The 23,352-nt window shown below is 33.6% G+C and overlaps 1 protein-coding gene across 23 annotated transcripts in view; it reads left to right on the plus strand.

The window, feature by feature from the left end:
• LOC119641139 (patronin) overlaps positions 1 to 22,757 on the plus strand; it is a 35,870-nt gene extending 13,113 nt beyond the window's left edge. For 2 of the 23 annotated variants that reach the window (XM_038039605.1, XM_038039613.1), the window contains 18 exons: positions 3,036 to 3,194; positions 3,378 to 3,530; positions 3,732 to 3,794; positions 3,874 to 4,017; positions 5,653 to 6,009; positions 7,354 to 7,472; positions 7,546 to 7,650; positions 8,006 to 8,137; positions 8,478 to 9,692; positions 9,756 to 10,337; positions 10,407 to 10,643; positions 10,711 to 10,903; positions 12,046 to 12,120; positions 12,390 to 12,461; positions 13,268 to 13,375; positions 17,843 to 18,034; positions 19,650 to 19,932; positions 22,385 to 22,757. In XM_038039605.1, the coding sequence (XP_037895533.1) occupies positions 3,036 to 3,194; positions 3,378 to 3,530; positions 3,732 to 3,794; positions 3,874 to 4,017; positions 5,653 to 6,009; positions 7,354 to 7,472; positions 7,546 to 7,650; positions 8,006 to 8,137; positions 8,478 to 9,692; positions 9,756 to 10,337; positions 10,407 to 10,643; positions 10,711 to 10,903; positions 12,046 to 12,120; positions 12,390 to 12,461; positions 13,268 to 13,375; positions 17,843 to 18,034; positions 19,650 to 19,932; positions 22,385 to 22,529 (4,334 nt within the window). In that variant the 3' untranslated portion in view covers positions 22,530 to 22,757. The remainder of the gene's footprint in view (positions 1 to 3,035; positions 3,195 to 3,377; positions 3,531 to 3,731; positions 3,795 to 3,873; positions 4,018 to 5,652; positions 6,010 to 7,353; positions 7,473 to 7,545; positions 7,651 to 8,005; positions 8,138 to 8,477; positions 9,693 to 9,755; positions 10,338 to 10,406; positions 10,644 to 10,710; positions 10,904 to 12,045; positions 12,121 to 12,389; positions 12,462 to 13,267; positions 13,376 to 17,842; positions 18,035 to 19,649; positions 19,933 to 22,384) is intronic. The other 21 variants (XM_038039606.1, XM_038039615.1, XM_038039609.1 and 18 more) reach the window with 21 other exon arrangements.
• Positions 22,758 to 23,352: the final 595 nt, after the last annotated feature.

Here is a 23,352-nt window from a genome sequence, read left to right on the forward strand (position 1 = left end):
TTAAACAAACCAACAAAGTTTATAAATTTTTGTTTAAGTTTCCGTTGTTTTTTTTTTTATCTTTTTCTAATTTTATATTTTTTATTTAATTTAATTTAATTTATCGTTTATGTTTTGTTTGGTTACGGTGATAAATTCAAATTTTAATATTTTATTAATTATTACTGTTATGTTTTTTCATATTTATTATACATTTCTGTTGTTAAAGAGTCTCTTGTTGCATATACATATATATATATATATATATACATATATACATATATACATTTATATATACATATGTATATAGAAAGAAAGAAAGAAAGCTTGTATCCCCATTTAATCTCTAGTCATCAAGTCTTTAGATTTTCATATTCCATCTGCATTAATCAAATATTCAAAGTCAACGTTTCATTTATCTTGTGTACTTTTTACGTTTCATACGATTAATCCTCATTTAATGCTTGATTGAATTCGTTTCCTTTCATTATTCTCTTTTTTCTTTGCTCTTTTTTTTTTTTCTTGTCTTTTGTTTTGGTTCGGCAAACCTAACCACTAACCAAAGTAATCAGTAGCACGTTTCTTTAAAGCTTTCATTTATAGTTGGATTGACTTTTATTGTGGGTTTCTTTTTTCTTTTTTCCTTTTTTTTTTTTTTTTTCTATTATTACATTAACATTCACTGCCCTTCTAATCGTTCATTAACTCATTAACACACACCTGTCGCTTAACCTCAAGCACACACAATCACAGTCACATAATAACATGTTTTATTTATATTCACATTACATTACATGTAGTATTTATATCGTAATTTGTTTAAAATGGTTTACTTGTTAATAGAACCTTTCTTACTTTTTCGTTAACAAAAACGGAATACTTCAGTCCATCATTCACACTTGTATATAGAAATAGTGTGTTGGCACCGCTCTTAGATTTTTATCCCATTACCTTTTTTCTCTCTCATCCATTTCAAAAGATATCAATCAATATTGTGTTGATAGCGTCCTTAGATATTTTGCCTTTTTTTCTCTTTCATATCACCTCTTAAGGCCACAAATCCCTTGCGTTATCCTTATTAAATTATATTAACGAAATCTCTTTAAATTTGTTTGTGTGTGTGTTTCTTTAATATATAATCAAAATTTTTTACAATATACCAAATAACTTCCTTCTTTTTTTTTTTTGTTTTTATAATAACCCGAAAATGTTTAAAGTAAATTAAAATTTTTTTCCTAAATAACCAAATAATATTAAATTTTTACTTTGAATTTCAAATCCATCACTAGATAGTTTCAAGTAATGTAATATTGAGGCCTCTCGTTATGGGCCCAACATTTCTAAATGACTTTATTACATGCTCGGAAAGTCCCAATGATTGCTTGCTAACAGAATAAAACTTTAGAGGTTCGGCTTCCCTAAAGCGAAAATAATATACGAACCCATAGACTTGGATTAACATTTCGATTTTCAATCCGTTTAATTTCTACAAGCTGCATAAAAATAAACCTGATGATAGGTACGGTCTTGTTTTTTTCAGGAATGATTTTACTATAAATCCTTTCCTTTTCCTTGTCCTTTTTTCGTTGCGGTGTCCGTATATTTCTATCTAGAAATCTCGTACGTAGACATATTGATAAGGAAACGGAAATTGAAGATATTAGCAATCTAATGGCCAATATATCATTGTCCGCGAATCGTACCATTGACTGAGTTTTCGAAGCTGCAACTTATCGCACTCTTATCTTTAACTTCTTAAATTAACTGCAAGTTTAATCAAGCTACCAGCATTTATCGAAGCCATCTGTTGCGATTGGAAATACAAAACTCTTCTCATATGCCAGAAGTAGGATGTGGGTTTATCTTTGTCAGCTTACCTCAAAGAAAAATTCAGCATGTCTTTTGAATATTTGTTCAACTGTGATTTCTCCACGTTAAAGTATTACCGCTAAGCTTTGCTCTGTAGTGAAAGGTACCCGGAATGAAATGTAGATCCCATAGTTTCTCAGGGCTTCGAGTAAGTCGCGCTCGAAGCCAAAATATTCAAACGACACCGAAGCGAGAAGTCACGACAAAAGCCACGATTTAAAACGTGGCAGCCGTTGCCAGCCATCCACATATTGGATTAGATGTTACTAGTTGCCTCAACTTAGCTATACAGATGCGTTCTTAGTTGATGGATACACATTAAGTTTCAAAAAACGTCATTATTCACTGGCAATAGTTAAAAAGTTCAAATTTTCTATTAATGACGTTTTTTGAAATATACATATATATATATATATATATATATAAAGTAAATATGGCCATAAAAGCAGCAAATAATAACAATTGCACGAGCTATTGGGAAAGTCAGTATAAAGAAAGGTTCAAGCACACAGTTGGCAGTGAGACGCTCACTAATTAAAAGATTCATTGCATTTTTTATGTACTGGTTAACTACAGTGGGCAGTGGTGCTTATTCGAACGTGTTTTGGATTAGATGATAATATTATTCTCTTAATTTGGAATGTAGTCATGAGAATTGCAAAGCCATAAGTTTGCTCATCATGGCTCATTATTGTAACAATATTAATGGTTTATAAAAGGAAAAGCAATCGGTTGGCGCTTTAGAACACGGCAAACCATGTATGCGCTGGTTTGTACGACGCATTAAAGATTCAAAGTCTTAGTTAGGCATTTCTATCATCCACAAAGCAGCCAATGCTTACTACTAGTGATGGATTGAGTAAAGCGCGTTGGGACATAAATTTTTATTGTTAACTTCATTAACGTAAGATTTCGAAATCCTCCACTTCTCCAACGTGTTCATGCAAATGACACTCATCTGTATGTATGCATTAATTGTGTTCATGTCATTCTCATCGATTTTGGCTTAATTTTTATTCATTTATTTATTAATTTATTTATTTTTTTTTTGTGCTGTTTATGAGTTGCTTTTAGTTCATTTCGAAATTCTTGATATATATTCGTCTTTACATAAGTTTGGTCTTCTGTTTTAAAAATTTTTCAATTGCGCAACATTTGGTTCTTTTTTTCCCCCTTTTTTCACTTAGTTACATACACAAATTCTTCAAGTGGTTTCATACACAAACCAGTACCTCAAACCATTCAGCAACAACAACAGCCACCGCCACAGCCACAGATTTCATCTCAACAACTGCAACAATCTGATTATCACATAAACGTTGAAAATACTCATTACGATAACGAAGGTAATTTTCGAAATTGGCGTTTCGATGGAAATGCTTTCTGCTTTTTTTTTTTTTTTTTTTTTTTTTTGTTCCTTTAAATTAGAAAAATATTTGATAATTTAATGTAGCAAACTTTTATTTTTAATATTTTTGTTATCAAAAAAATTTTTATTTTATATTTTGCATAACACATCAAATTATTAGCATTTATTGTGCACAAATCACGTGGCATTACCACATTATCATCCATGCATATGCAACAACAGCAACAACAACAACAACAGGATCCTCTAATGCCAGCACGTTTACGTCAAGCAAAAGAGAAAAACAATCATGAAACCAAAGCTGATGAAAGAGGTTTGTTTAAAAAAAAAATCAAAAAAAAAAAAACTAACTTGCACCTAACTTTCACTAAGAATTTTAAAAGCAATTTAAGCAGAATCCTTTTTTATTTTCTTTAATTTTTTGTTTTATTTTTCTTTTCATTATTTTCTCTTGAATAAATTGACTTTAAATTAAAGAATAAACGATAGTTTAATTACATTTTACCTTATACAGGTGATAATGTGCCTGCCGGCAGACCTAGTAATTGGGATCAAAATCGTCGTCCCAGCTATGCAGGTAGATTGTTTATAAATTTTTTATTTATTTTCTACTTGCGATTAAATGCATACTTTTTTTCAATTTAATTAATAAATAGGTCGTCGTTCTCGCCGCAATTCTTCCAGCGAAGATTCCCAACTAACTATTGAGAATTTTGGCGGGTCGCAGGATCAACTAAATGCCATTGATCGATTTGAACGTGAACGTGATAGAGAACGTAAACTGTCCAATACTACAATAGGTATTAATTTTTTCCTTTGCCGTGCCAAAATTCCTATTAAGGATTGTGACTATCTTCTAGGAAAAATGAAGAGAAAGTGTTCACTTTTACGTTGACATAAGAAAAAAATATTTTTTTTAGTTCATTAGTTCTTTTCTAATACTCGTGAATTGGTTTAAGACAATTGGTACCTCTTTTTGACAATTTGAAGATATTTTAATTCGTTTAAATTGCTCTTAGTATATAAGTTTTTATTGCCTTCTCATATACTTATAGTATCTTTTGTAAGTATCTTTCGCAGACGTTATCGGTTGCACAATTAAACGTTCGGATTTTTTGATCAATGAAAGTATAACATTTTCAAAAGAAATATAGAAAATGATTTATTCAAAGTAGCGTTCCTTCTTGACGACATCCCAGCGGTCGTGCGTGCACACCACGGCGATAAAATGACGCGTCTTCGTACCGAGAACGTTCATCGAACTAGTTTTGCCCTTCCTCCCTACCGCAACTATACTCGATCGTGCTCCGTGCTCCGTGCTCTGCGTCTCGTGCCCCAATTTATCCGTTTTTCGAACTGATGATTCATGTTGACAATATGCAATGACGTATTCGCCTCGTTTCAGCGCAACTACACGACTACTTTCTTCTTGCCCCAAAGGCAGAGTATTGTCTTTTTTCCGAAGCGATTGGTCGTGCCATCAATATTGAGAGACTTCACTAGAGCGAAACCCACGATTTATTACATTTGATATTCTCGAACGAAGTGGATATCACCTGTCATGGGCAGTATTAATTTAGTGCAGGAAACTCTTTGTCCATGCCGCAGCAGCACAATTTTCAAAATGGACCTTAAATGTGTATTCTTTCCAGAGAAGCATATGTAAATGGTATCATTAACGTTTCTTCTAAGGAGTTTATAAAGCACTTGCGGGGACTTTATGAAGCACGTTAACTAATTTGAACTTGTTGCAAAGTTTAAGATATCGTCACTTATTGATTGCAATGAATACATATTGGCGGAAATACACGTAAAGTTGATAAGATTAATTGCGAACTTTTGGGAGGAAAAACCAAGTACACTGCATAGCTAGTTGAAAAGCGTAATGCTTTTTCAGTAAGTAATGGTCAGAACATCAGGCAGGGCCGTTGGCGATACAGGCACCTTTGTCGACGTCGACAACGACCTATAGAAATCAATCAGTTTTACGCCTGTTAATCTCTACCCATTTTACTCTATCCACTCCTTTCTATTTCAGTTTTTCGACACTGAAATAACAAAGGGGTAGTTGACCCGTTTAATGCAATTAATCTATTCGCAAATGTTACATTAATCAAAAACACGTTTACTTTAAGTGACGGTACGATAATTATGTATAGGTTGCGAAAGGAATAACAAGTTAAGTGACGAAGAAATTTCTAATGTTTGAAGAAGTAAACGCGATCGTCGAGCGTTAGCAACAAGACAAGTTTAATGACATCGTTTCTGTTTTAGGACACGAATGGCAAACATTCAAAGGTTGTTTGCAAATCTTATAGTAAATGATTGTAGTTTAGTGCGGCTTTCATATGTATTATTAGATGTTTTTATGTTTACATAAATTCTTTTCAGCTTTTTATTTTATTTTATGGACCTTTTTTTTTTTTTTTTTTTAGAACCCGTTGCAGCAGTTCGTTCGTCCATTATTGATGCTCGTGGCACTTTGCAGTTGGGTTATGATACTGACTCAGGATCTGAAAAACAAGATCACGATACCGAAAAGCAACAACAGCAGCAACAAGAGCAACAGCAAACCCTAAAAAGGCAGCCCAGCTATGACAACGTGTCCTTGGCTGGTAATTCGCAAAGTCGCACTAGCATGACTTCTACTAATAATAACCAAACACAAAAGCATTCCAATAGTCCTGATATAACAGATGAGCCGCCGCGTGATCCAAATGCTACACTAACAAGAAAGTCCTCAAACGCTAGTATGCACATGAAATCGTCGAATTGGCAAAATAATCAAAATGGTAACATTATTTGATTTAAATATGATTTAAACACAAAAAAAAAAAAAAAAAAATGTTGCGTGCAGTAGAACATGGAATAAACAATTTCTTGCCTGAGAGAATATAGGAAATTAGTATTGAACAAGATTGCTTACGCTTTGCGCAAAAGTCCCATTCTTTTCCTAAATAGCAAACTTGCAACTTGAAATGATTTCAGTTAAACAGAAATTAGAAACAAGACGACATCAGTTGTATTTGCACAGCACAAACAAAATCAGGTCAGTTAGAACTCCGCCGGAGCTTCATCTTCAGTAAATCGATTTTTTTAATCTTTCGGCTTTAGTTTTTTAATTAAAATGAACTTGACCGCACGTTAAATTAAAATTATGCCGCAAACCTGTTTTACGGAAAAGCGGGCAACCGATAAATTCTGATCGTCACTAAAACTCTTGCCGACAGTCCTAATAACGTGCTCACCTCCTACACATATATATGTAGTATTGACACGAGCATACAAGGTGCGTTCTGAGGAATATTTCCAAATAACCATCTATTGATGATTCAATGAGTTGGAATATGTATCCTTCCTTGATGCTCTGTAAAATGTGTAGTGTAAGTTAGCGATCATGCAGAAGCTATATTATTGCTTTGTAAGTGTGTTTTTTGAACTTTATATATGTGTGGAGTAGACACCGAGACGAACTTTTTTCGCAGCACTTTGAATTATTCCTTCATTATTACAGGTGTAATTACTGTATTGGCGCTAAATTTATGACTCATGTCAAGTGGGGCTTTTAAGATAGCAAGCTCTGCTTATGCGAAGCTGCAAAGGACAGACTATTGTTGTATAAAATATGACAAGAAAATCGCATTTATTGCTTAAATTTGGTTGCAACTTGCTATTGGTACAGTTGTATCGCTCCCATAGGACAGATGGGATTTGTATTGCGGCTACTGTCGAGGTAACCTCTGGCTAGTTTCCTGGTATATATAGTATTTATCGCTATAAATAATTACACAAATTAAAGCGCAGCGTTTATACAATGCTTCTTATTTCTATATGTGCTGTATAAGCTTTTTCGTGTTTGGCCAGCGTGGGCACGATGGTGTAAGGGGCAAAGGAAGAATGAAGTAGGATTTGTTTAGGATCTAAGCACTATTATGAACTATTCTATAGTTGCATTTAAGTTGATATATACTCGTATGTAATGGATAATAATTTCTCGAAAGACCTATAGGAAGAATGGGAAATTCGTCTAGCAATCAATGCAACAATCGTCTCAAAATTAGGATAAAACTTCGTACAGATTTTTTTCAATGCCTTCAGCGGCAAATTATTTTTTACAATTGCTATTTTTTTTGCAGATTTGTTCGATGATGATACACGTTCACTAGACAGTGCTTACAAACTCTCGAACATGCGCATGAAATTGGAAGAGAAAAGACGAAGGATTGAGACGGCCTTGATGCGTTATCAGGAAAAAGTATGAAATATAAGCAAAAATTCTTTGAATATTTTCTATCAATAATAATAATGATAAAATCTATTAAATACAGATGAGCCAGGACGATTTAGAAGGCGATTATATGAAGTGGGAGACTATGAGTAATGATTCTAAACGTACCTCTGACATCGATCCAAACGAATTGGATAAATATCAGGTATTGTGACTTACATGAACTTAGTACACTATGTTAAACTAGTATTTGGTTTTACACAGCATTCAATAATCATAAATCATAAATTAATCATTAGTTGTAGTGCACGATGGAATGTGCTAAAATAAAAAACACCTTAACAAATTAAATTTTTTGTTCAATTTTAAATTTTATATATATATATATATATACGTGTTTGTTAACTTACTACATATATATAAAAGCAAAACAAAATTATTTTCCTGTTCTCACGTAATTTTTCTTGCTACATTAAACCCCGTTTCTTTCTCCTCTGTAATGTTAAATCTCCTGTAATGTGTGTATATGTCATTGCGTTCATACGTTTACTGCACAACAGCAAATCGCTATCATGAATATGAATCTGCAAGATCTTCAACACGATATACAAAGACTAGCCAGTCAGCAGGCCCAACAGATGCAGGCTCAACAATTATTACAGGCCCAACAAATTGCTAATATGCTAAATCAGGTAAACACTAATAAAAGGCTAAAAATTAATATAACGGTAAATACTTTGACATCAAATTTCATGTTTTCCTATATTAATCCATTTAAACACACTAAAGTATGTCTTTCGCCGGCATTAAATACATTATAACATAGGCTACATTGAAATCGCAAGAATGAAATTAAAACTCAAAGTAAATTGTTCAGACGTTGAAAAGTTTGGAAAGTAGTTTTTTTTTTTTTTTTATACTAAAATATACGTTGCTTTCCGAACGACGGGTTATATCGATCGGTTTACACCTTCGGTTTTTTCAATTGTTCAAGGTCATCTTTCACTTTTCATTGTATTTCTCTTTTACCAGCAGCAACAGAATTTCGGTTCACAGCAACATTTAGCCGATCCTTACTCACCGCGTCCCCTAAGTCATCAAGCCAATTATGGTTCATCACCTCACCTGCCGCAGGCTTTTAACAATTCCGGGCTCAATCCTTATTCGCGTCCGCCTAGTCGTGATCCCTATCAACAGCAACAAATGCCACCGGCAATGCCGCTACAATTTATAAACGATGCTGGTCAATATATGTACGCTCAACAGCAGCCCGTGCCCCAGTACAACGCTATTCCCATGCATTACAATGTCAGTGCCGATAACAATGCCGTGCCTTATAATAATAGCAATCACACATATATTGGTGGACCTCCAACGTACAGTAACCAGACGCATCAGCAACAGCAACAGCAACAACAACAACAGCCGCATCCAACGTACATTCCTCGTCAAAGCGTTTACGACGACTATATTCCGCCACAATCAATGATGGTACGCGAGCCGAATATGTCACCACAACCGAATAATTATTATGTCCACGAACAACAACCACCACCGCTATCGCAACCGCAATTGCAATCTGGATCGCAGCAATATTCAAACCAAAGGAGAACTTGGGCTCAGTCGTCGTTCGATCATTCCCAAATGATTGACGTGAACGCTTGGCAAACACCGAGAAAGTCCCAGCCACCTCCTTCTCAAAGGTCGGATGACGGCAGCTCCGCCTGGGGCAGTCCACAAATGGACAGCAACATGCAACATCAGCAACAGCGTTCTTCTATTCAACAAAACGGCGATAGCCAAACGTATCCTATACACTCATCACCCATACATAGCCAGCGTGTACCAGCGGGCGGTGGAGTTAATAATGTACAGAGACAGCATTCAATGACTAATTTAAGAGAAAATATTCGCTCGCCAAATGTTGCGACGCCAAAAGCATCGTCCGCACCTACACCACCGGACGATGTGATGGCACCACAAAGTATTTGTTTTATAGGCGATGAAGATGATGTCGATGAGCTTGATCGTAGTCTTTTAGAAAAAATGCAGAATACCGGCCTATCAGAGTACAGTTTTCCTATACATCATAATCAACAGCATCAGCAGCAGCAATGCTTTGAACGTAACAACAGTGCTGAGGATTATAATGAAATGATGCCTCAGAAGTTAAACATTACTAGCGGAAACTTAACCTACAGAATACCTTCGCCACAACGTCCCCACTTACATGCCAATAGCTTCCAAGTAAGTAGTAAATTCTCAACTATGCCCACGAAAATAGTTTTGTTATCAATTCTATGATTATAGGATCCGCGTGCATCGGATAGGAATACGAACGAAAAAGGGTTTTACATTTCCTTTGATGACGATCAGCCTAAAAGACCTAAGCCTCCGTTGAGAGCTAAACGTTCACCTAAAAAAGAGAAAAGCATGGATAGTGTTGATCATCAAGTCTCCCCAAAAGTCGATATTAATTCATTTTACGAAGACGGTATTGGTGTGATAGTTGAGCCAAAATTACGTCCGAAAATATATAATCACCGTAACGCGGAAATCAATGCAACTGGTAGTCAAAAATTGAATTTAAATAACAATAGTGGTAAAGCCACTTACAATAAATACACAGACAGTCCCATACAATTAAGTCAGGTGATGGCAATGGGGAATAACGATAACAAAAACGAGCATGCAAAGCTTATAAACAATAGCCACAATAATCATAACATAGATTGCAGCCAATTGCAAACACCACCGCCAACGCCAAAACAAGCAATCACCGCCTCACCTACACTGCAAAGGAAAAGTAGTCCAGTCATTACACGCCAACAATTGGCCGACAGTAAAAGTCAGGCTTTGGTTATTGGCACGGATGTATCTTCGTTGGATCCGGTAAGGTGTTTGAATTGTAACGAAATGTTTTTATTTTTATGAATTAATGAATTTATTGGTAATATTTAGGAGTCTGTGGACGAAATGGAACGTCGCAAAGAGAAAATCATGCTAATGTCTTTGCAGAGACGTCAACAGCAAGAAGAAGCGAAAGAGCGTAAAGAGCAAGAGGCCGCTAGAAAACGAGAATTAGAACGTGAAAAAGAAGAGGAGAAGCAACGTAAAAAAGAAGAACAAATGGCACGCAGAGCGGCCATCCTAGAACAACACAGACTTAAGAAAGCTTTAGAAGAAGCTGAAAGAGAAGTATTTTGCACAGAAATTGGAGAAAGCGAGCTAGCGATGGTTTAATTCGATCTTGTTTTATTTTTAGGGTAAAACACTAGATCATCGTTCCGATTTAATGCATAAACCTGTCTCACAAACAACAGTAACAAGGACACGTACCCAGAAAAGTACACGTCCCCGCCCAAAAACCATACACGTAGACGATGGTTCAGTAGACATAAGTGAAGCATCCAGTATCTCTAGTCGTGGCAAAAAAGGTTCCAGTAGTAATATAACGGGTAAGTTTGGCATACAGAAAATTTTCGTCGACATTATCGCGATTTTCTTTGCACTTTTATAGTTGAAATCTCCCTTTAATTTACTTTTTGAATTCAGAATATTACTACCTTATGTAGTGTCAGCTTGCTCTATGCTAGATAATTATGTTATTCGGAAAGTAATTTCGATTGGTAACCGAGTCTAAACTTTAAAATTTCACAAATATCAAAATGTCTTTAGATTATATAGAGCACAATAAAAGCTATATAGATTCTTGATAGCCGCAAGATTTGAACGCGAATTGTTGCATCATATCTACGCAATCCTTTTCAGATCACATCCATAATTATTTCGTGCACTTAATCTGTTCGCTAATAACCGAGCTAGTCGAGGGAACTTAATAGGAAGGGAAAGTACATACGTTATAGGGTTATTTCGTCTTCTCTGCGAGGTTATACTTGATTGTATGCAAGCATCCCTTGTTTTAATTCGTTTTTCATCACGCGGTTTTTTAATTGCGTTCATATCAACTAATCGGTTTGAAGGTCATTCATCATCTAGTCTATAAATTCTTAAGTGTAGGAAGGGAGGAAATTTCATCGCCACGTCATTCTGGTTAATTGAATCCGACAGCTTTATTTCTAGAGTAGGTATAGAGTAGAAACACTAAGAACACTAAAAATCGATTATTTATTGTTGTTGATGTCATTTCAATCATAATTGTCAATTATTTACGACACCAACCGTAAATAATGCAACTCTGCAAAACGTAACTTGAGTAAAATTACTTGGTTCGTTAAACCGAGGCTGCGCTTTTCAACTTCACTGCGTAGATTTTAAATGAAGATTATTTTTCAAAAACTATATACTTATGCAACTGTTAGTTCAAAAACGCAATTACTTTCCGAACAAGCCAATATTTGTATGCATATGTTTCGTGTGAAGTGTTGTTCAATCGATTTTTTGTAGAATAAATTAATTCTTTGTTACAATTTATTATTTTTCAATTGTATTATTTAAATTTTTACTCATTTACTTTGTATTGATTTGTATTTATATTTCGCTCATATATTTATGCTTTCGTTTCATTATTGCATGACTGTTGCTGTTTATGCGTTATTACGTTTGCTTTTCGTTTCGTTAATAAATGATGCCAAACAAGGTTATGGCCAGTTGAGTTCTAATTCGATGAGACGAGATTATTACAGAGGCTCTCAAGACTCTCTAACAGTTAAAGGTAATCATTATAATTTTTCTCATATTTTTTTCTTTCATTCTTAATATTTTCTTTTTGATGGTGTTTTGTTGACATATATTTTTGCTATTAACAATCGGAGAGAAAAAGTTGTTAGCGTTCCTAAGCTTTTCCCATTATATGACAAATACGTTTGCGGCTTTCAATAGTGGTCACTATCTATTTTTTTTTTTTATATATATATTATTGTTACTGCGATTGATTGAATATAAATAAAATTGTGTGTTAACGTTATCTTTTCGAACCGACAGAATCGCCAGATGAATATCCTAGCACAAGTTCCACACCGATTGGACGCCGTGGATCTTATAAATTATCGAAAGGTTGGTGGTGGGCGGATTATAAATTTAATAATGCACTAATTAATTATTATTTAATTTGGTTTTTTGTTTATGGTTTCGATGTTCATTTGGTTTGAATTTATTTTAAACTCTTATAATTAAAAGCCTCGCTACATAATTTGAAACTCAGTACTTCATAAAACTATGCACTCACCACCCAAACGCACACCTACAAATATTACTTATACGATTAAGTTAAAGCAATAAAAAACTTGGCTTTGGCTTTTTGTTTTCGTTTTTGGTTTCGATTTTAATTTTAGTTTATGGTTTCAACAGCACTGAATTAGTTTTGCTTGTGTGTGTGGTTGTTTATGTTACCTAATGATATTATTATAAGCAATGATCGTTGAAAGCATGCTATTCTTCTTTATGTTATATTTTTGCAAGATTTTCTCTCCTCCCTCTGTTTTTTTTTGATATATTTATAAGTAGATATTTATCTTTTTAACGGTTTGATTGAGTTTGGTGTATAATCGTAATAGCATACATATATATAGAAATACATGAATTATTATCCGGTATTAAGTTAACACAAAACCAACGGCTATGGGATGGACTTTTCGTTAATTTCATATTTTCAAACACATCTTTGTGGTTTTTTTTTTTGTTTTCAATTTTTTAATCTATAAAATCTTCAAATTATTAGATTTCATTTATACTCAACCTATATATATTATTTATAAAATTGATTTTGTTTGAAATTTAAAAACAAAAAATAAATGAAAAACAATCAAAAAACCCTCCAAAACATGTTTTTTTAAACATGTAATGTGGGCAAATTTTTCCAGAACCGAATGTTGTCGAACGGGGTCGCACTCTATCACGTATATCTGTAGCCAAAGGAAGTTCTCTAAATTTTCGCGGTCGAAAATCGAATTCGCTTATGAACTTGTGCGGTAAGAGTTTCTCTCACAAATTTTCATTTAATTATAATTGTTTTTTTTCTTTCGTTATCTTCTTACTTCTTTGAAACATTGTCTTCATTTTATATTTAATTATTATCTCATAAAATATAATCAAAAAAAAAAAAATAAATAAAAAAATAAATAAACAAATAAAATAAATAAATAACAATATAAATGTTTGTATGTAAATATGTAACATGTTTCACATATCTCTTAGATGAATACACTTACCCCACTAAACTATTTAATAAACGTAAATTGCATTTCGGTGTTTGGTTACAAGTTCGATTTTTCATTAAAATTTTTTTTGAAATATTTATTTCTGGAAAATTGTTTCATTACATTCAAAGCATTTGGCATCCGATTAGTTTACATTTTATTCAAATCCGTTAGATAAACATATATAAAACAAAAAAGTTATGTATTCGCCTTAAAATGAATCCTAGATAAATAGCTTTGATCTTAAACTAATGAAGTCCCTGTCAATAGGAGAGCGATTGTCAAAGATTTCTAAAGCTTTAAGATGCCTCTAGTGGATCTTGGAAAATTTTTAAATATTGTAAGCATTAATCAACATAGGAAGGCAGATATGGCTAGATCTCAGTCTGTCTGCTCTTTGATCTGCCAATGTCACGACTACTATCTCAAAACTTTCTCTTTATAAAATAAAATAAAAACAACTATGTTCGTCTTAGATTGAATCTTTGTTGTCTTTGGATGTTCCGGTAAATGCAGGCGGGTCGATTGGCATCACAAGCAAGTCACGAGGTCCTAATGTCATTGTGACTTTTTGTGTTAATCGCTAATCCCTAATCCTACAGCGTCACGAATGTACATTTGGTTTCATTATTTTTGAAATTCGGGATCTTAGAAAATTGACGAGCTGTCAAGCAAACTCAAATCGTCAGATGTGCGATTTTCGTAACTATATTAAAGTTAGTCAATATTTCCAAGGACCATGTAAAAGCTGAGAAGGGTAAATGATTTAAATGAAATGAATATATATTTCCAGTGCGAGAATGTAAGAATCAAAGATTCACATTAAGTGCTCTTCTAGAAGTCGTAAACCGGAATTCTTAATAACTCCTTTACTTCTGCACATGTCTGTCCATATTTTAAGTTTAACATTAATTTTAATACTTTTTGATTTTTTTTATGTTTGCATACTTGTTTGTGTACTCTTTTATGTAAATGTTGTGCAATTTTATTCTTTTTCTTTAGCTAATTGTTGTCATTTGTTGCTGAACATGTTTTTATATAATAAATTTATAATTTCTTAGGACCCGATTCCTTATACGTTACTTTGCATAACACTATTTGAACTACGAAAAGTTCATAAATGATTTTTTAAATTTGCAGAAATTTAACTCATAAACTTCGTTACCACTGATGAATAGATCGGCAAAAAGTAAAACAAGACAGAATTAAAACTTTTTATTTGCGAAAATGATTACTGGGCTTATACGGGTTTTACGAAGCCATCTAGATATAACAAGTGAAAACAGTACAGTGGAGTACGGCCTGCTATTAAATACCCTACACCACCATATTCGAATTCTCAATATAAGGAGGAAGTGGTCGAAATAATCATCGGATCCGAAACATTTTCAATAGCGTTCGTCGTTAGGCCCAAAAACGTCAGTGTACAGAATTTCCTCAACACATATCAAAAGTTGCGGTGGATTAAACCCAAATGCCGAATAGACGAACAGACAAACATCCATAAATTCAGAAAATGATTGTAAATCGATCCGTATAATAAAAACCGCGTCTACCTCACGTCCTTTTAGGCATTGCATACATCCGCACAAACTTAATATGCGCTCGTACCACAAGCGATGTAGATGAAGTGTGAAAGAAAATTGCATTTCTCCAAAAGTTCACTTTTTTTGACAATGCAACATTTTTAATTTCAATATAACCCACCTCTCTGTAAGCAAAGGTGTCATGTGGTTTTTAGTTTAAGATTCCGTTTAATCGCTTGTTGAAGAAATCTTACTTTCGAGGCTAGAAAGTCCGAACAATAATAAGAAATTTGCTGCATCACAATGTTGTACGGTTCGCGGGAAAAAAAACTCAGTTGGGAAGCTCAGACGGTTTCGGGACATCTTTAATCAAACTTTTTTTTAAAATTTTTTTTTTCTTTACTAATTTCTTTCGTGATTACGATTTCTGTATCAAGAAGCACCATTTCTTTCGTTACTACATTTTTTATTAGGGATTGGCTCGGCCGGAGTTGGCATCATCTTCTTCGCATACTGCTCATAAAATGGCTTTGTAGTTAAGCGCTTTTTTTTGCCATTTTTGATGCTTTCTCGCGCCTAATTTAATTTTGTTTATTAAAAGCAATTTGAAACGCCATAGTCAGGGAAGGCCAACCGTTAAATCTCCCTTTGTCAAATAAAAGATTGTACCGTAAGCGATTGTTAAATTCGTATAAGTTAATTCAATTTTAACATGGTTGGTTCGTCGTTGCTCCAAAACCTGTTACTGCGCCAGTTTTTATCAAAATAATAGACAATTGCGGCACAAGTTTAAATCGATTTAGAAATTGATCCAGAGATGGGTTACTTAATAAAAGGTGTATCAAACTCAAGTCTTTCTGATTTTGCTTACGTTCGCACAAACTTAGTACCTCGGCCCTGTATGCATAACATCAGGCAATTTATGGCTTATCGACAAATGGCTTAAATACTTTTTATATGAAAAGATTTTTGTTTTTATACCTTACACTTCCGTATATAAATTTGAAATGGATTGGACCGATCACTTGCAGCGCTTTATTTTGAAAAAGTCGTTTCATAAGAAAATTTAGGAATTTTCAAAGTGTATCGAAAAAGCGGTTTCGGTCTCCACTTCTATATCATTGTTCCTAACAAGACTAAAGCGCGTATACGGGAACGCACTTTAATTTTTAAGTCATAACTAAAACCGGTGAAAAGTGAAAATATCTTTGATAAGAAGATTAATTTAAGTAAACTAAGATTACGTCACTTCACGAATAGTATGCAAAGACATGAAGGCATGACACCTTATTATTAGGAGAAATGAAGAATTGTAGTAGGCGAGGTTATTTTGTGCTCTCGGGCTGATCAGCTATTCATTATTTTCACATTTTATGACACATGGAAGTCCGTTGCCTGCGTTATGAACAATAGGAAAAGCGTTAACGACACCTATCCATTTCGTCACAACCTTATTGCAAATGTGTGCTAGTGAAAGTTGAAACGACTGTAATTTTCAGACCCTAAAACTTGAATATTTAACGCAATCGTTTACACGTCTCCTTTTTTCATCAAGAAAGTTTTGTGTTAGGTTTAAAACTAATATTAGCGAGTCGTGGAGTTTTTATTTATGTCCACTGCAGCGGTAAGGATATTTCTTAGAAGTATTTCGTAATTGCAATTCGGTCCTCGTAATGGATAGGTATTATTAAAGGCGATATTCGTCCATCCGTCTTTCAAGATTACAAACTTTACGCCGTTAGAGTCAAGAAAAATAAGGTTAATAAGAAGTGGTTCCTTACCATTTCCTTCATTTGGGATAACAATTCTAGTTGTTGCACTTATCTGCCAAATTACATTTATATTTTTATTGGATGATACATTTTGAATGACTCAGATAATCTGCTTTTGGTATTTCTTCGCCTTTTTTCAAGGACTCCTTTAGGTAATTACGAAAAATAGGGAATAACCAGTAGGCTCCACCGTAGATTATCCAGCACCTGTAAGGCTTTTTAATTCTTCTTCTGCATTTCTGCTTTTTTTTTTTTGGTGGGGAAACTCTGCTTTTATTTATTTACATATTTCTATTTGCATTATTTAAAAAATTTACGGCTTCCGGTTAACATACAAAGTTCACTTAAGCATCTTTTTAAAATTTTATAGAAATATAAAAAAAACAACACACGCTTAAAATTTACATCAAGCTTTTGATTTGTTTTCTTCTTTTTTTGCAAAAAAAAATTATTTACGTAACATAAACTTTAATTTTAAGCAATTGACTAATTTCCCTGCAACTGTTTCTTTCTTCTTTTTCATAAACAAAATCATGAACAAAAACAAAAAAAATAAAATAATTCTCAACTTACTAACAAATATAATAAAAATTAAATATGAAAACAACTGTGCAATTAACACCGCGGAAAAAACATCATCTTCTCCATATATAATTAATATCTGTAAATAAAAAAAATACAAAAAAACAAAAACAAAAAAAAATTGTGGAGATCTCATGTTTAAATCACCATGAATTTCTATTATTTCTATTTTTCCCGTGAAATATTGGCTTAAATATCCGTAATGGAATAACGAACGTTATTGTTGCGTGTTGTTGCTTCTCTTCCTCGTTGTGACGTTTGCAAATATTGGCAAATATGGTCGTTGGTTGCTACGATGATTGTGTGCATGTTTTTGAATGAAAAAAAAAAAAAAAAAAAAAAAAAATTAAAATAAAAAGACTCCGGCATAGGAAGAGCCACACCACCACGTCGGGCTCCGTCCCCAGGCATGGCTACATTAAGTCGGCAAATGCCTTCGCCTTCGGGACCAGGTTCATTGCCACCCGGTCTGATATCGAAACGACGTGGTATGGATGATGGATCAAGTGATGTATCGTCTTCGACACCAAATTCAATGATGGATTATTCGGGTTCGTATGTGTTTTAAAAAGAACAAATAAGAAAAACTATACATTCGCTTAAGGGCGAGTCGTTATAAATATTCATCATCTGTAATCAGTACACAACATTTTTTTTAGAGATTTTGTTAACTATAGGCCTGTCAATTTTAGGCGATCGCTCTGAACAAGATCCTTGCGGCAAGTTTTAAGTCGATACTTGCTACAACCTATACGCTACGCTGCACACACTTATTTTTATATAAAAGTTATTACTATACAGTCAAGTTTAGACGACGCTAGTAAATATTTGTATACAATACTAAATTTGATACCCCCTCCTATAGTTTCGAAGTACGTATATAAATATTGTCAAGGGCCTACACCCATTGTCAAACCCAACCTTTTGTGGACGAGTTTCATTTTTCATTCATTCATTTTCAAGCATAAGCTTTAAATCATTTACTAAGAATGTATGTGTATGAACTCCACATATGATGGTGGGGTATGATTTATACCTGTCTTCCTGTCCATCCATCTATCAACGGTTACGCCTACTTCCAAATGTCATCATTTTGATCATCAAAGTGAATTTAGATGGGTTTGCCTAATATATATACCGAATTTAAGTTAGGTTAACTTCGGTTAAAGTTACAACTAACACTTCAAATTTGGTCTGCGACTACTACGAACGACTAAGGTTAGCGATGGCATGCTTTCGATCTCCGTCCGTTTAAATTTCTGTTACGGAAAGTGAGCCAAAAAACGAAACAGGAAGCATGGGAGGCCGAAATCGACTCAGAATAAGATCCGAGTTAATATAACACATATGTTTTAGAGAAGATTTCTAAGGTTTTGCTCTAGTTGGATGTTACAGCACAAGCGTACATCTAGTATGCCTGCTTCGATCTTCTATGGTGGGTATACAAATGAAATAAAAAAAAAAAAAACAAAAAAAATGAATTAAAAAAATTCAAAAGTAAAACAAAAAAATTAATCGAAACACATCATTAAAACATATTCTTTATTTTTTATATTAAAAAAACCCAAAACTCACCTAAAATTTTTTTGTTTTATTTATTTATTTAAAATTATTATTTTCTTATTTATAATTATTATTACTGTTATTATTGTTTTTTTTTTTTTGGGAGCTTAAAAGCAAGCGTCAGGAGGATACTTAGGTTTGTTTAGGAGAATCGGGTCTATCTTCATTCATACTTGATTCATACTTTTCTTAATGAAATTTTTTAAAATTTTTCTATAAATAAGTTGTTTGCTCTTATCTTCCTAATGGCCTGATGCCGTTGCATTTCCTTTTTGAATATTAATCAACTTGCCTTGAGATCTACTAATCCTTTAGCTCTATCTGTCTCTCTCTCTGTCTCTCTAGATTTAATTTGATGAAACGTTTTGCCATTAGTTTTAGTTTCATATGCAATGAAATATTTTTAATTTATTTTTTCACTTGTTTTGTTTTGTGTTTGTCTGATTTTTATTGCTGTTTTGTTGCTGTTATCTATATATTATATATATACATATATTTGTATTGATTTTTTAAGTATTTGAAAACTAACACCCAAGTCGTAGATTAATATAAATTAATTTTTTGATTAAATGTTGCATCGTTTGATGTATGATTGATTCTTAGGTCCTAAATTGTATAAACAGCCGGCTGCCAAATCAAATCGTGGCATTATTTTGAATGCTGTCGAATATTGCGTCTTCCCGGGCGCCGTTAATCGTGAAGCCAAACAAAAAGTACTTGAAAAGATAGCTCGCTCAGAGGCCAAACATTTCCTAATACTCTTCCGTGATGCTGGCTGCCAATTTCGGGCTTTATATAGTTATACACCGGAAACAGAACAAGTCTTCAAACTGTACGGCACAGGTCCTAGTCAAGTGGATGAAGTCATGTTTGACAAATTCTTCAAGTAAGTGTCAAATACAAAAAATTGCAAAAAAAAAACATCTCTTGAATTAAAGACCAGATGATCCAGTTCATTTTTCTTTCGAAGTCAAAGAAGAGGTTCAATTCAATTTTCAAATTCATGGCACTCTGCCCTTAGGGAAGGATCATCAACCATTGACCAAAGTACCACTAGAAGTGTAGTAAAAACAGGGAAGTTATTCAGAATGTATTCAAAGCATGGCGTAAAATATGTGAAAAAATTATTGGGATAAGAGGCTTTTCCTACTTGAAGGGAGTGATGACGGGATGGAATAGAGTTTTAGGACAAGATTGAGAATTAAGAAACCATTTAGCCGCTGTTGTCAAAAGGAAGAAAAAACAAGTCGTGAAAATGACATATGGACATCGCAAAATAAAAACGAGGTCGTGCGGGCACCGATGATACTAAACGCAATGGACGTTCACCAAACTGTGATTACACTAGAGGAGAATATGAAACGGTCCTAAAGATTACTCTCGATAATTGAACAGTAAAGTTGCGAGGTATAGTTGAAACCTCAAGGATAGTAAAACGCAGTGTTTTCACTGAAAAAAATTTGATGGTAGAAGTGACGAAACTGGGCTGTATTACCCTTTCGGAAAGCGAGCAGAACCGCATGAATTGAATCTCGAATTGCTAACGAACTTATCGTATTCTTCAGCAGCGACTATTATTTGCTTGCCAATTTGAAAATGATGCTTCAGACGAAACTGCTGAGATGATGTGATTTTATCTACGAAACTGAAGCATGTTTTGAGGCTACTCACATAAGTCATTCTATAAAAAAGGCATCAAATTTTAGAAAAGCCTTGGACTGATGACGGTTTTCTTCGCTGAAACCGATGTATTACTTACATGCACCTAATCCATCCCCTTAAAGCGTTTATTTCTATTCAGAAAATACTCAAGGTGGAGTGGTGGCTAAGAAATAATGCGAAATATTTGAAGCGTCGGCAATAAAAAGCCAGTCACTTTCCGGATAGTGTTTCAAATACAGTCCAAGTGGATGCTGGCAGAACTACATAGCTTTGCGGAAACCGTTTGTGCTGGAGCTTGCTGAACTTAGGCGAAGGAATGGGGCCAGGCCAACAGAAAAATAGTACTCACTTTGTTTTTTAAATTTTCCAAGGCGGCACATGCAAATGGAGGGTAACTTGAGTATTATTATGCCAAAAATAAATAAACAGCTATAATTACGGGTTGGCAATGAAAATACCATTAACTCACATTTAGTTCGCGAGATTTCATATCTCGAAAGTGGCGAAGAATGGTAAAGTATGGAATGTAAAATATCCAGTAAATTTATGTAAACGCCTTACAACAGCAACAGGGTGAACATTTCAAAAAGTTAAAATGCCGAACAAGAGATATCATAAGTCATTCTCGAAGACAGCGGGTGCCATAATCCAAGCAAGAGTTGAACTTAATAAAAGAAAATTTTTTTTTAATTGTAATTTTTTTATTAAATCATAATGTGTGTAGGATAACGCTATGTGTGGAGTAGCACATCGGACTTATGGCCCCCATGGTTTTGTTGGCTCTTTTATCGAAATTCTGATCACAGAAACGTGAGAGTACCCAATTAGGGGATATCTGGCGTATTAATTGAGCTTTTCGCGCGATGTATGGCACGTCGTAAGGCCGCGTTGGCATCAATTGCCTTTCACATCAACATCGTCCAGTTTAGGCGGATAAAACTGGGTTATCATAGTGCGATATCGAGCGCCAGTAACAATCGTTTCTTGACCAACCTCATTTTCGAAGAATCATGACTGGACTTTTAACAGCAACAGATGCCAAATTTTGATTTCCCATATGTTTCACATATGTTGGCAATATTAACCAGTTAACTGTGTACGACGAGTATACACGTTATGTAAAAAATGCAAAATTTTGCGTTATAACGAATATACGCGTCCATCCGTCTTTGCCCAATTTCCTCATAAAATTTTCTCATTATGAATGTGTATTTGTCCTAACAAGGTTTCTGGAATGTGCGTATGTCACTGCAGCGTAATTTCATATTACACTTACTCCGTGTATGATGAGTAACTTTACGCACTTTTTAGCGTAGCGGTCGACACGGACAGCTTAATCGTACGCAGACCAGTTTGCATTTGCGGAACCTTTGATGCTATTTAAAACTGGAAACTGGGAATCTGCTAGAAATGTGAAAACGAAATGTATCAAAAAATAACTTATTCGTTTTAGTTTCCTTTGCTCATAATGCACTCGGAACTTCCTCGCATATTAATGAATACTTATTTATTTATTTACCCATTTTTTTGAGATATTTGATGAGTTCAGATACTGCACATAACTTCAATAAAAGAATGAACTGAAATTGTCTGGAAATGTTGCTCATTTGATCGTTTGATTCTTATGAGAAGATATAAAATATTAAAATATTTGTTTTATTCTTTTTTATGAATAGATATAACTCAGGAGGCAAATGTTTCTCTCAAGTCCATACGAAACATTTAACGGTTACAATAGATGCGTTTACAATACACAATTCATTGTGGCAGGGCAAAAAAGTGAATTTGCCCAGTAAAAAGGACATGGCTTTGGTTATCTAAATTAAGCGAAACAAAAGTGAAATTTATTTTAAGGATGTATTTTTATTTTTTTAATTATATTTTTTCCATTTTCTTTTCTATTAGTGTCTCCTTTTTTTTATAACTTTGTAATTAAGCTCTCATTATGCCACAGAATTAAATGATAAAACAAAAACACCTTGAATGGATTATAAACGTTAAAGGGAAACCATTAATTAAAATTAATATTAAAAAAAAAAAAATTAATAAGTAACTAAAAACAAAAAGCTGGTAACGCAATGCTTGATTAGTAAAGTCTTTGTAAGAAAAATGTTAAACTATTCGTATATACCGTTAAATCCTTCAATTCCCCTCTCCCTTCCCGCCCTGCTCTATTAACATTATGTTATAAGTTTAAAGTGTAATCCTTCTTTTATATATATATATATATGTATATGTATTTATATATATATATATATATGTATTATTTTTGTTACTAATTCATGTAAATTTTTCTTATATTTTTAACCAAATTAATACAAAACTGAAGAACAAAAAGGAACTAATAGAATGAACTGCAAATCTTTCGCCCTGTAGGCTCCATCTATTTATCTATTCACTTGTCTGATAACTTATTTAAATGTAAAGTTTATGCTAAAAAAGTGCATATAAAAATAATCTTCATCCCCACATATGAATATATTTAAGCACTAATAATAATAATTTAATACTATTTCTAGATTTTAACGTAACTTTTTTTTCTCTAGTAGTCTGAATTTTATATCTTTTTCTTCCCACTTTTCGTCTCTATATATCTTTATATATATATACATATATGTTTTACATTTCATATACATATGTATGT

Source organism: Glossina fuscipes, unplaced genomic scaffold (genome assembly GCF_014805625.2).
Source record: "Glossina fuscipes isolate IAEA_lab_2018 unplaced genomic scaffold, Yale_Gfus_2 147, whole genome shotgun sequence".
In the NCBI taxonomy this organism is placed as follows: Eukaryota; Metazoa; Arthropoda; class Insecta; order Diptera; family Glossinidae; genus Glossina; species Glossina fuscipes.